The sequence below is a fragment of the Microcaecilia unicolor genome, chromosome 3, assembly GCF_901765095.1.
Source record: "Microcaecilia unicolor chromosome 3, aMicUni1.1, whole genome shotgun sequence".
NCBI lineage: Eukaryota > Metazoa > Chordata > Amphibia > Gymnophiona > Siphonopidae > Microcaecilia > Microcaecilia unicolor.
Window position 1 is genome coordinate 426,942,226 of NC_044033.1, and position 14,310 is coordinate 426,956,535.

The 14,310-nt window shown below is 43.2% G+C and overlaps 1 protein-coding gene across 1 annotated transcript in view; it reads left to right on the forward strand.

Annotated features, from left to right (window-relative positions):
* The window catches only part of NBAS (NBAS subunit of NRZ tethering complex), an 892,343-nt gene that overhangs the window by 344,373 nt on the left and 533,660 nt on the right, over positions 1-14,310 (forward strand). Inside the window, exon 31 of the mRNA XM_030198850.1 lies at positions 8,524-8,636. Coding sequence (XP_030054710.1) covers positions 8,524-8,636 — 113 coding nt within the window. The remainder of the gene's footprint in view (positions 1-8,523; positions 8,637-14,310) is intronic.

The following is a 14,310-nucleotide window of genomic DNA, read 5'->3' on the forward strand; positions in this document are numbered from 1 at the left end:
ACCCAACCAGGAGAGTCCAATAAGGGACCATCTGTCCAAGTCTCTATAAATCTCTTTCTGCAATATCGGGTAATTAGCCGAGAACAATTCCGACTGAGCCGCAGGAATCTGTACCCCCAGGTATTGTATGTATCTAGTTGACCATTTAAAGACAAATGACGCCTGCAAGGCCTCGTACACTCGTGGCGACACTCCCACCACCAGACCTTCTGACTTATTAGCGTTAAGCTTATAACCTGAGACCCGCGAGTATTCCTCTATTTCCTTTAGTAGGTTAGGCAATGAAGTTAATGGGTTTGTCAACGACAATAACACATCATCCGCAAACAATGCGATTTTGTATTCCTGCCCCTTTACCTCCACCCCAGTTACATTCACGTTCTCCCGGATGGCAGCAGCCAATGGCTCCATTGTCAAGGCAAACAGCATTGGGGACAACGGGCATCCCTGTCAGGTGCCCCTCCCCAGCGAAAACGTCTCCGAGTTCCCTCCGTTAATCCTAACACATGCCTGCGGTCGTGTATAAAGCGATTGGGTCCAAGCTCTAAATAAGGGCCCTATCCCGAGCCTGTGCAGGACCCTATCCAGGAATCCCCAATGGACTCGGTCGAAGGCCTTCTCCGCATCCAGCCCCAACAAGACCAACGGACAGGTCCTCGACCGAGCCCAATGCATCAAATCCAGAGTTCGACGCACATTGTCCATGGCCTGTCTCTTTGGCACAAATCCCACCTGGTCTGGGTGAATCAAGGTAGGTAAGAACCTCCCCAGCCGATTGGCAAGGACTTTTGCCAGAATTTTAACATCCGTATTTAAAATTGATATGGGGTGGTAGGAAGCACAGTCCGCTCCATCTTTCTGAGGTTTAGGTATTACTGCCACCCAGGCTTCTAACATAGTCCTAGGCAGTGCCTGCCCATCTCTAACTGAGTTAATAACCAATGTTAAGCAGGGCGCCAACTCGTGCAAATTTCTTGAAGAACTCATTAGTAAAGCCATCCAGGCCTGGTGTCTTGCCCGTTGGCAAGTCCCTAATAACCTGCAATACTTCTTTTAGTTGCACTGGGTCATCCAGTTCTATTTTCTGCTTTTCGGATAATACCGGCAGCCCTCTATCTGCTAGATATTGGTCTATCCCCCCAACCTGCACGGCAGCATCTTCTCTATACAGAGACTCATAGAACTGAGCGAAGCGTTCTCTAATTTGGGCAGATTTATACAGCAGTGTACCATTCTCAGCTTTCACTCGCATAATATGTCTATCAGCTCTCATCTTTCTCAATTTCCGAGCCAACAATCTCCCTGGCTTATTAGTCCCTTCATAATATACCTGTTTCAATCGTGCATGCACAAACTTCAGGCTCTCCTCATGCAGCGCAGTCAGTTCCAATCTCACATCTTGTAACTTACGGTAATCAGCCACCCTACCCGATGTCCTGTATTTAGATTCTAGATCCCCGATGAGGTCCATACATTTCAACAAGCGCTCTCTATGGATCCTATTTCTGTGACTGGCACGTTTAATAAAATATCCTCGTGCCACCGCCTTAAAGGCATCCCACACAGTACTCAAAGCTGGCCCCGAATCCATATTTATTTCAAAATACTCCTTCAGGACCAGAAGGAAATCCGCTACAATCTGAGGATCCTGCAACAGGCAATTATTAAATGACCACCTGCAATCTCTTCGCTCTCCCTCTAAAGAAGGAACAACAACCCAAGCCGGAGCATGGTCTGAGATTGTAATATGACCAATAGCGGATTCCCCCCCCCCCCTCCGAGAGGGTCCTGTCCAGAAAGACATAGTCTAGTCTCGAATAAGACAGGTGCGCTTGGGAATAAAAAGTATAGTCTCGCCCTCTCGGATGACACACTCGCCACCAATCACACAGACCCATTTCTTCTACTAAGTTCTGCAAGGCTTGGGAGATGTTATAATCAGCTTTAGTAGGAGTTGCTGACCTATCCAGGCCAGGTTGCATGGTTGCATTGAAATCTCCCGCCATGAATACCCTCCCCCGGGAGAACGATTGCAATTCCCTATGGAGATGTCTAAAAAACCCCTCCTGGTTCTCATTAGGGGCGTAAATATTGGCCAGAGTAAACTCCTCCCTCTCAAGCTGCACATGCAAAAAAAGATATCGCCCCGTTATGTCTCTCTTCAAGTGGAGAACCTGTACCTGGATATCTTTATGAAACAAAATAGCAACTCCTCTTTTTTTCCCCCCTTTAACATCAGAAGCACAGTATACCCCAGGATACATTTTAGATGCCAATAGCCTCTCATGCTTTGGTAACATATGCGTTTCCTGTAAGAACACCACCTTCGGGCACATTAAGCGTAACTCACGCTGAAGGGCGTGGCGTTTATATGGGGAATTGAGCCTTTTTACATTATAAGTAAGTATCTTAAAATCAGACATTAAACTTGTTCAATAAATCATTCCTATAAAACAGTGTATGAGGAACATTCAAACCTTCTGGTGTCAAACCCTTCTTACCCCTTCTCCGGATTCTCCCCAAGTAGTATAGTTCTTGGTCCCCCATTCTATACTTCATAGTACATTCATTCCCTAGTGAACAATCCTCCCCATCCCCCCCTATACTCCCTCCCTCCCATCTCCCCCTTCCCAGGAAACCACTAGCGAGGTTCTTAGTCCCTCGACTAGGAATATAGAAGGAAGAACCCATTAACCCAAACAGCTACCCAAGACCCCCTCCCCCATCCCCCCTCACTTCTTACCCCTGCTTTTTACGCTATCCTCCCTCCTCAATGTTACAGAACTTTCGCCCCTATGGAAGTGGTTCTTCTTTTTCCAATACTACTTTTACATAGTTCAAGTTATCCCATTCCCAGCACTCTTACTTATATAGTCATACTTAACATATACAAATTTATACGACTCTCCACTGCAACTCACAGCACAAGTTCATTTTATAACTTCAGGTGCCTGTTCGAGTCTTTTTCCCCTTGCCCTGGACTCGCTGCCATTTCTGCAGCTTGGCTCGCGTGGTCGGATCCAATTCAGTTGGTGGGCCCTCTGTGGACACCAGCCCCTCGGTTCGTAGTATCTTCCACACTTCTTCCAGGGTCCGGGTTCGGTACATACGTCCACCTGTAGTAAAGCAAAGGGCAAATGGAAAAGCCCATCTGTAGGGGATTTTATTCTTTGTTAAGACTTCCAGTGCTGGTTTCATCACTTTCCTCAGAGACAAAGTGTGAGCAGACAAGTCCTGAAAGACTTTAATTTGTGCATCATTATACTCAATGTGCTGTACTTGGCGCGCTTTCTGTAGCAACTGTTCCTTTATGGTGAAAGTGGTAAAGCAGACCACAATGTCCCGTGGTCTATTGTCTGTCCGTCTCCCCAGTGCTCTGTGTGCGCGCTCAAATGTGATATCTAGAGAGTTTATCAGCTTGCTACAAAGCAGCTTTACAATGGCGCCAACATCTTCATGATCCCCCACCTCCGGGACTCCACGAAAACGCAGGTTGTTACGACGCCCTCGATTTTCTAAATCATCCAATTTAAGCTGCATTTCAGCATAGGAGGTGAGTATTTTCGAAAGACGGGTTTCAGTCTCGATCAATTTTTCTGCGTTCTCGTCCACCCGCACCTCCAAGTCTTCAACGCGGCCTCCCATTTCCCGGAGATCTACGCTCAACCCGTCCATCTTTTCCAGGATTTCCTCCTTTGACGCTTTGATTTCTTTGCGGATCTCCGTTAAAAATCTCGTTAAGTCTTTGGGCAATCCCCGCTTGCCAGTTGATTTTCCCGATTCGCACAGGGATGGAGCGGAATCCGAGTCAGAATGTGAGGCGGGTGCAGACGAAAGCACATGGCGCCGCGTGGTCCGGAGCGCTGGCTTCTCCAAAGTGTGTTCACTCTCCTTCCGAGACGCCGCCATTTATTTCAGCAGGGAGTGTTGCTTTAGATTCCACACAGCACGAGGAACGTTGCAATAGCTAATTTAGTTCGTCAAACAAGCAGAGGAACGCTGTTATTGCTCAATTACGGAGGGTGGCAACGGAGCTAGCTCTCTAGGCAGCCATTCAGGTCCGTGACGTCACTTCCTCCTGGGCTGGCATTTCTTGAGGATAGTTCATTCATGTTAAGCATGTATTCGGGTGGCATTCCTAATAGTATTTTGAAGATTAGGGTACTCGCTTTGAAAATTATTCTTGTCTTGACTGGTAGCCAGTGTAGTGTTTCAAGCCACGGAGTTGCTTTTTCATATTTCGATTTCTTGAAAATCAGTCTTGCTGCTGTGTTTTGGACTGTTTGCAGTGATTTTAGAGTGTTTTCCTTGCACCCTATGTATGTTGCATTGCAGTAGTCTAGTTGTGATATCCAGAAAGATTGTCTAGGGAAATAATCTCTTATTTGTCTCAGGTTCCATAGTGTTCTGAAGCATTTTGATGTTACTGCTGATATTTGGTTATCCAGTGTTAGATATTTGTTGAAAATGATTGCTAGTATTTTGTTTTGTTTCGATGTGGTATGTTTATTGGTTGATTGTGAATTTTTGGTAGAATATGGGGTTGTGTGGGCTGGATAGTACTAGGAATTTGGTTTTGTCACTGTTCAATTTTGAGTTTGAAAAGCGCCTTTTATTTTGAAAGTCTTACATGCTCGCTTTTTAAAAAATGTTTCATGGCCATTTGTAGTTTCTCATTCCCTCTATAGATCGTTTTTCAGACTTGGAGAAAAATTTAGAGGCATCCCTTATGGCTCTGTGAAAACTCTGGTTATAGCTATGTAGCATGGCTTGCAACACATCTACGAAGTGAAAAGTGTTGCGTGACATGAAGTACTGCCACATTTTAGACTTTAGTTTATGGTTAAACGTCTCTGTGACCAATAACGATGTAAAAGTGGCCATGGCAAAGTTACAGATTCCTTGTCTTTTCAATAATGTCTGTAGAGGCTTATTTAAAAGCTCTTTACTCGTGTTCATTTGTATTTTTTTAGGTGTGCGGCCTAAACTAAATACCTTTTCAAAGGCCTCAACCACTTCATGGCTGGTTTTTGTTTTTAGATACACGGCCCAAACATACTTCAATAAGATGTTGATAATCGCCAGTATGTATTTATAGCCATATGTAGTTAAAAGAAGATAGACAGATCCATGAAGTCCATTTGCCACTGAGTGTCCACCTCTGAATGCGAGCAGGTCGTTGTAAGGTATAAGTGTCGTGCTTCCTAAGCCATTCTTCGACCTGTATTTTATTGAGAGCTTTATTATGTTTTCTAGAGGCCTTGAGCAGAGGCGTGATGCCACTTAAACTCCTGAGTACCTCCAGATCGTAGTAAATTCTGCTTAGGATTTTATTGTACATGACTTTGTAGGGCAGTATGTGTTTCAACACTAGCACTGTAGGTTGGGTGGTGAGCCGTGTAAGGGGAGTGGGGAGGGTGGTGAGCCATGTAAGGGGAGTGGGGAGGGGGGAGCGTAGGATTAGCCGCATGTTGCATCTCTCTATGTACAGCAGCCTTACTGCAGTCGGTTGGGTTGATGGTTTTGCTAAACAAAAAGTAGAAGGGGGTGGTGGCCAGGGGGGATGCAGAGAGAGAGGTTTGCTTGTCTGTAACTTTTTTCCCCAAATCAGGGAAGAAAAGTACATCTGCCATATGATTACTGATTATGTCCACACTTCTTGGAAGGGATAAAGCCTGGATTCCCTGTATTTTTGCTGAAGGCTAGGGAAAGGGGGGAGGGGGGGGGGTTGATGGAGGTTGCATGCAGACCTATTGATCTCACACAGACAAAGAACAGCATGAGGAGGAGGAGAGAGAAAAATATGTGTCTGGTGTTTTTTTCTCTGCCTTTTTGTTGTGGAGGGAGGGGTTGTGGCAGTAGTCTGATTTTTACACAGCCAAGATTAGCGTGCTGTACAAAGCAATCAGCTCACACAGAGCCATTGTGATCTCTTGAAATAGCAGGGCAGCTTTGTACAGCACGCTAGTTCTTCCTGACATTCTTAAAAGCAGACAAACCTAAATCTGAAAAATAAAAATACAAAGTATCCCTTTGAAAGAAAAAAGTAAGAAGAAAACGGTGTCCGGGGTTAAAAATACCTATTTTTTTTTCCTTTGAAAAAAAAAGTTAAGCTGTGCATGCGCACATTCCTCTGAGGCTGTAGGGGGCATTGTCGGGAGGTGGGGTTGTTGTCACTTCCCATCATGTGACCCCATCCAAGATGATGGACAGTAGTGGAAGCAGGAAGTGATGTAGTGTGTCCACTGGTAGCTGCCATCTTGGAAAAGAGCTTGGCTACCATATCACTTCGGACAGCATAACCAACAGGGGTGAAGCTTGGGTGGGGTTATGGAAAGGCTTGGTTTTTTTTTTGGGGGGGGGGGGCTATGCAAATAAGGTGGGTTTAGGGGCATAGTTATGCAAAGGAATGTGGCTTGGGTGGGTCTGTGATGTCACATCTAATGATGTCATCAATGGGGCATGGGCAGGATTTGGGTTTTCCTCCCATCTGATTGGCTGAGAATCTGGAAGTGGGCGTGTCACCTGTCAAAATGAATTAATTTTGACAAATGAAAGCGAGATATACTACTCCCCAAGGTCTCTATCCTGATTGCATGTCAGTCTCTCACCCCCTAATGCATACTGCTGTTTTGGATTTTTACACTGCAAGTGCATCACTTTGCTCTTCTTCACATTAAATTTTAGCTGCCAAACATTAGACCATTCTAATTCTTTTTGTAGATCCCATCTCATGATATCCACTTTGTTGCAAATCTTGATGTCATTGGCAAAGAGGCAAATTTTTCCTTCTAACCTTTCAGCAATGTCACTCACATTATGTTGAATAGAATCGACCCCAGTACCACTCCCTGAGAAACACCACTACTTACCTTTCTATTCTCTGAGTATTTACCATTTACCACCACCCTCTGTCTTCTGTCAGTCAGCCAGTTTCGGATCCAGTTGACAACTCGGGTCTTAACTTAAGCCGGCTGAGTTTATTCATGAGCCTTTTGTGAGGATCCATATCAAAGGCCTTACTGAAATCTAAGTAGACTATCCAGAGTGTGGAAAATACATGGTCTGTGTGACCTATCATATTTTTGATACAACATTAAGGGCTTCTGAAGTGCGTATTGGCACCCACAGACTAGTCTAGCAGAGGACCTCACTTCTAAGATTTGACATAGAGGAAAAACTTTCTGATGTGCTGTACTGTGCCATGGAGAGAATCTCTTCAGAGATAAGGTACTGAAAGCTACAACTCTTATGAAGCAGTGTAGTGACTCTCTGAAGATCCTTTCCAGGCCCACTTCAGACCCAGCCTCCACTTCCAGGAGGTATCAAAGTGCTGGGCAGTGAAAATCAATCTAGTTTCAAAGGCATATAGGTATCTTCCTCTCTCCTGGCCCTTCCAAACTAGACATGGATTTGACTTACATTCTAGACAGCTGAGGGTTCGGAAACCCCAAGCAGCTCTGCAGCCAAAACCTAGGATGGGTTTTGACTGATTCCAGGAGAGCGTATCTTCAGTCCCTGTATCCATTTTGGATGACTTTCTGGCAGGAGGGAGTGGAATTCTTTTTGCAAATTGATGCTCAGTTCTTTTTGAAATTGATGCTCCTTGTAACCTCAGACTGGTGGGTTCTCAAAGTACTCTGGATAGGATACTGTCTTAAGATATTGGATAGTTCATTTCATTCAACATTCTCCTTTTGAAAATCTCCTTCAAAAGTCCCTTGAAACGGGAATGTTTACTGTCAGTCCTTTATGCAGGATTAGGGAATGTTGTTGAATCACACTACTTCTCTGGACCTCTCTGACAGTGTTTCACAAATCTTTTTGGCTTCTTGAAGAGATTCTACTAGCAGCCTGTACAGTTTTGAATGGAAGAGGTTTGTTGGTAGGGCTTTAGATCCTTTTCCTTGTCCCACACAAAAAACTGCTTGAATGTATTCTAGATCTCTTGAGTCAGGTTTCAAAACCAACTTTATTAGGCTATAGCTTAGTGCAATTGATGCTTATCACCATGTATAGCCTCTGTACAGCCTTTAGTTGTTTGATTATTCACATTTTGCAGTAAGCATTTTCTTGCATGCTAACTGCACATTAAGGCTTAACAGCCTTTAGTAAAAGAGCCCCTTTATTTCTTGAACTTGTTGAAGAGATTAGCTCCCAAAATGTCAAGAAAAATGGTGTCACATTTAAATTAATACTTTATGTCAACCTTTATTTCTGTGCATTTAGCTAGATGAATGGTAAACAGATTTCATCTAGGTCAAACTAGTGAACTATTATTCCAAAATGTTTGGTGTTGACACAAAAGGTTTTTGAAAAACAAAAATGTTTCATCTTCAAGCAGCAAGTAATTGACAATCATTACTCAGCCAGATGGCATTAAGCCCATAGATGATAGTGCCATTGTACAACTTACTAGAATAGGAAAACATTTACCTAAGGTTAGAAATATAGCCTTGTATGGTTGTATTTTTTTTTTTAGTGCTGCAAAATAACATGTTGAAATAACACTGTTGGTTGCAGGGCTTGCTTGCAGCTAATATCTGACTGTCCCAATGTCATTCAAGAGGAATTGGACTTGATCCATGCTTTGGACTACCTTGAAGAGTTTGGCATCAAGATTCTACCATTACAAGGTATAATCTATTTATAATTAAGCACACTGGGAAGCATGCTTTAACCCATATCTGTCTGGATCTTTCTGCAGTGATTTGATATGGGTGTATATTTAATGATCCTAAAGGTTTGGGTTTCCAAAACATATTGCGGAAGATCAGTGTTACAAACATGAAACTACTTGCCAACCACCAACTAATTGCCCATATCACTACCAGAACATTATTTGGAAACTTAAGCCTAATGAATGCCAGGTGAGCCAGAAAGAAATGTCTTATGATTTATGATGTCATCAGTGAAAGCCATAGACATCTTGAGAATAACTGAGCCCTGGCTGGATGAAAGCAGGAGAGTACCCCTGACTGAACTATAACCAACAGATTCACCATCCAGCATTAATCTAGACCAGAAAAGTGGGATGGAGGGGTTGCAGTCCTGATCCAAGAGATGGTCACATTTGCCTAGAGTTGACATCCCATAAGAACATAAGTGTTGCCATACTGGGACAGACCAAAGGTACATCAAGCCCAGTATCCTGTGGCCAATTCAGGTCACAAGTATCTGGCAAGATCCCAGAACAGTAAAACTGATTTTATGCTGTTTATCCTAGAAATAAGCAGTGGATTTTCCCCAAGTCTTTTTTATTTTAGTTACATTTGTACCCCGCGCTTTCCCACTCATGACAGGCTCAATGCGGCTTACATATTGTATACAGGTACTTATTTGTACCTGGGGCAATGGAGGGTTAAGTGACTTGCCCAGAGTCACAAGGAGCTGCCTGTGCCTGAAGTGGGAATTGAACTCAGTTCCTCAGTTCCCCAGGACCAAAGTCCACCACCCTAACCACTAGGCCACTCCTTCTATCTTAATAATGGCTTGTGGACTTTTCTTTTAGGAAATTAACCAAACCTTTTTTAAACCCTGCTAAGCTAACTTGTTTTATTCATTTATTTATTTATTTACAAGCCGTAAAGCCCGTTACAACGGGCAAAATTTCTGTTGTATGTAATGAAATAGCAAAACGGGGAAGATTTTTTATTTCTGAAATATAATTTAAAGGTGATGAAGGTAATGTCAGTTGATGTCTACAGTACAGTTTTATATACTATGGTGTTTGTGTAAACAGCATTAGATCCTTCAGAATTTGAACCTTGTTATTGTTATGTGATTTCCCATGTCCCTTATTGTTCAATTTGTGTGTGTGTGTGTGTGTGTGTGTGAGAGAGTGAGTGAGTGTGTGAGAGAGAACATGTCTGTGTGTGCATCTGTGTGAAAGAGAGAGAGAGTATGAGAGAGAGCTGGTAGGAGTCCCTGTGACAGTGGAGGGTCAGTCGCTCCTTATAGGCAGTTGTTTATTGTTCTAATATTGTGTGTGTGTATGAGAGAGAGAGAAAGTGTGTGTGTGTGTGTGTCTGGCTGAAAGAGTGAGAGAGTGAGTTCAGAAAGAGAGAGAGAGAGAGTGTGCATGTGTGTGAGAGAGAGAGCTGGTAGGAGTCCCTGTGGGAAGATTTTTTGCTAATCTTCAAGATGAGTTACCATCGATTCTTATATGTTAATGCAAGCCATTAAGCCCATTAAAACAGACAACATTTTTTATTTGTGAAATGTAATTCCCTTATTGTTGTAATATTTTGTGTGTGTGTGAGAGAGAGAGAGAGAGAGAGACAGACAGACAGACAGTGAGTGTGTATGTGTGTATGAGAGATAGAGACAGAGAAAGTGTGTGTGAAAGAGAGAGAGAGTCAAGGAAGGAGAAGATAAATTTCTCCCTGCTTCTGTTTGTCTTGTAAAAGTACAGGAGGTAATATTTTGTGTGTGTGTGTGTGAGAGACAGAGAAAGTGTATGTGTGTGTGTGAAAGAGAGAGAGAGTCAAGGAAGGAGGAGATACATTTCTCCCTGCTTCTGTTTGTCTTGTAAAAGTACAGAAGGTAATATTTTGTGTGTATATGAGAGAGAGAGAGAGAGAGAGAGAAAGTGTGTGTGTGTGCACCTGTCTGAAAGAGAGAGTGTGAGAGTGAGTTCAGAGAGAGAGAGAGAGAGAGTGTTTATGACCATCTCCTCCTTGCTCTCCTCTCTCCAGGTCCCTTCCCCTCCATGGGCACCATTTCTCCCCTTCCCGATCACAGTGTCCTCCTGTTTTCTCCTCTTTTCCCTTTACTTCCCCTCCATGGGCACCAGCTCTCCCCTGCCCTCCATGATCACCATTTCTCCCTTGTGTTTTTCATCCCCTATTTCCAGCATCTGTCCCTCTCAAACCTCTCTATCTGCCCTCCTTCTACCAGCAATTTTTCCTGCTCTCCTGAATCCCTACCCCTCCCCGTGGTCCTTTCTCTCTCTCTCTCTGTTCACTCCTGTACCCTCACTCCTCCCCCCCAGTCCACGTTTTCTCTCTTGTTATACCTGCTCCTCTCAGCCCTCTGACTTCAGAGAGCTGTGCAAAGGCAGCTGTTCCCGAAGCTGGCTAGGACCCTGAAGCCCTTTCACTGCAAGGAATCTGGAAGAAAGAAAGTAGGGACCACAACTTGAGTTCAAACTGTAGGGCTCGAATCACTGAAAGACTTCTCTGCATCTCTTAAAGCTAAGCAACCCGCCAAAGCAGCTGCTGCGATCTATGAAACAGCTTAGTGATTCCTAACATGGAACTCTGCTATCTCTCACGCCAACCCGAAGGACAGGAAAGGCTGGGCTACAGGAGGAACCGGTCACGTCGCTCCCCTGGCCCCCTCAGAAGTCGGTTGTTAGCGCTTTTTCGCCTGCGCTATTCAGAAGCTCACGTTTGAGACGCCATTGCCGGTTACAGGCGACTGGATCGCTGGCGGAAATGACGCAACAGATGGCGCTGCCCACCGTCACTTGGGAGCCTGAATGAGGAGGGATGTGGTTGGTATGGTTGGAAGGGATGTGTGACGTGCCGCACATGTGCAGAACAGCTGTGCTGTTCTGCGCATGTGCGGCACGTCGGTCACTCTTTATTTATGTAGTAGGATTGGGATTTATTAACTACATTTATGAAGAGATTCACCCAGGGTGGTGTACAGCAGGTACAGTTCAACATAAAACTTACAATTTTGTTAACAGCATAACAATAGTAAAATAACCAAGAATAAACATAAATACAATAAGAGAAAAAAATTGAAAACAATAAATTGAAACCTAATAATAGAACTACCGTGAAACAGTATTAAAAATAGACTCATGTAACAGAACTGGAATGTAAATACCAGAGATATAATACAATGTTAGCTTAATACTAATGATACACCTAATAAGTATTCATTAATAAGAGCAGATATATGATGGGAACAAGATGCGTGGTAAAGAGTCAGTTGGGATAATTCGATGGTTAGGTAAACTCAAGGCACGTTCTTTGTATAATAGATCAATTCCTTATCTCTTGCTTTAAGTTACAGTGTGTATAGCAAGCAAGTCCAGGTGCAGAATGAGTGTATAGTCAGTCATCCAATGTATTAAAGGCTTGGGAGAAGAGCCAGGCTTTCACCTACTTCCTGATGTAGAGGTAGTTTCGAGTTATACGTAGCCCCTCTGGTAGTAAATTCCTGATCGTGGGGGCTACTCCTGAGAAGGCTCACTGGCGGGTATCACATTGTACAATTTCTTTTGACAAGGGTACAAATAGTGATGATCATTGAGAGGATCTTAGAGATCTTAAAGAGTGTAAAGGTCTAACTTATTCTTTAAGCACTCTGGCCCATTTTTTCTCAGAACCTTGAAAATAAAATAGAGAGTTTTAAATTTATCCCTGTAAGGTATCGGTAGCCAGTGTAGCTTTTGCAGGAAGAGTGTGATGTGGTCACGTTACTTGCAGCCTTTTATTATTCATGCTGCAGCATTCTGAATCACTTGGAGCTGATACAAACTCTTTTTAGTTTGGCCAGTGTACATAGCATTAAAGTAGTCTAGTCGTGATGTTATCATGGCATGGACTACTGTGGTCAGATTCATCTTTTAAATATATGGCAAGATATTTCGTAGCTGCCGTAGGTGATAGAGACAGCTTTTAAAGGTTGTTTGAATTTATGGGATCAGAGTGAATCTAGCAGTATCCCAAGATTCCTGACCTGTGATATTAGGGAGAGTTCATATTTCCCAAAAGGTATTTTGAAGATGAGATTTTCTCTATTTTCTTTCAAGTTGATGTCCTTGACACTTAAGGATCTGCAGTTCTGGGGAGAACCACGGAGAATGTTTGTGAAACAAAGGACCTTCTTTAGAGAGGCCATTTTTTCTAATGCCATTGCTAAGCGTGCATTCCAGATATCAACCTGTTCTGATGCTGTCATCACCTTTTCATCCACATGGGGGTAGGACTAGGCCTCCAGGAAGGTTTGAGCAGTCAGATTTCTGATGTCTTGGATTTCCTTCCAAATTTTGATTGGGCCCATCTGTTTTAAGCAGTCCTTAATAGAAAATTTGATTAGGAAATGATCAGTCCATGATAGGGGAATTCTCTATGCCTCCAACCTTGTGTTCCAAGATGTGAACTCCTTTGCAGAACACCAAGTCCAGCATATAACCCTTTTCATTGGTTGGAGATTTGATCACCTGAATGTCCTAGAGCTGCCGTCGTATCAAGGAATGCAGCAGTAGTAGTGTCTGGAGTTTCAGTGTGTAGGTTAAAGTCTTCCTAGGGTAGCTCATGGTTACCTCAGTCAGCAGTTCTTGCACAGATGATGTGGTGTTGTGAGGTGCTCTGTAGACCATGAGCAGCCAAATTGGTTTCTTGTCTCCCAGCTGGATTAGCAGGCATTCTGTCTCATAGAGGTGGGGGATGGTGACTGTGCACAGTTTGATTGTCTCTCAGATCAGGACTGCTACCCCTCCATCCCGCTTCTCTTGTCTTGGTTGGTGCAGGATAGTGAATCCTGCAGGGCATAGTTCAGCCAGTGGTACTCCTCTGCTTTTATCCAGCCAGTCTCGGTTATTCCCAGGATGTCTAAGTGGTATTCATTGATTACATGGATCATTGGAAATGTTTTATTGGCTGATCCGGCATTTACTAGGCCGAAATTTCTAAGTACTAGTTTGTTTGTGGTTGTGGTTGTAGTTTTAGGGGTTACTTGATGGTGGTAGACAGGTATTCATGTGGGTATAGCTAGATAAGAGTTTGCCTTTTAAGTTTGTGTCTTCTAGGCTGATGGGGAAGTATATTGTTTCTTCCCCAGATTACTGGGATGTCTGAAGATTTTTGGTTTACTATACCAAAGCACATTCTTGTTTAAAGTAAAATTACAGAGCTCTCTAGCTGTTCAGTATAGCAGAAAGCCAGTTTGTCTTTGGCAGCAATTAACAGTGGAGTGTTAATTTGGCACAGTGCTTGATGATGGTCTGAGTCAATTTGAAGTATCAGCCTCCTAGGAAGAGGAGCTCTGTTGTTTGCTTCAATAAAGATGTCTTGTTTAAAATGAGATATGCAGTCAGTCATCTAATTCTACTTATGTTTTGTGCTTTTAAATCTTAAAACATGGTAAAATAGTTTTTAAAGTCCAGTATCTACTATTTAAAAGTTACTTCTGTTCACTAGAGACATACATGAAATGACTGTACTTCACTCCTGTGATATTATTTTGAAGTTTTAATGCAGCAAGATATCAGAAATGTAGCCTTAATAAAAGTTAAAGATATGAAACTTCAACTCACAAATTGTAGTGATGGTTTGTTTGCAGTTTCTGATC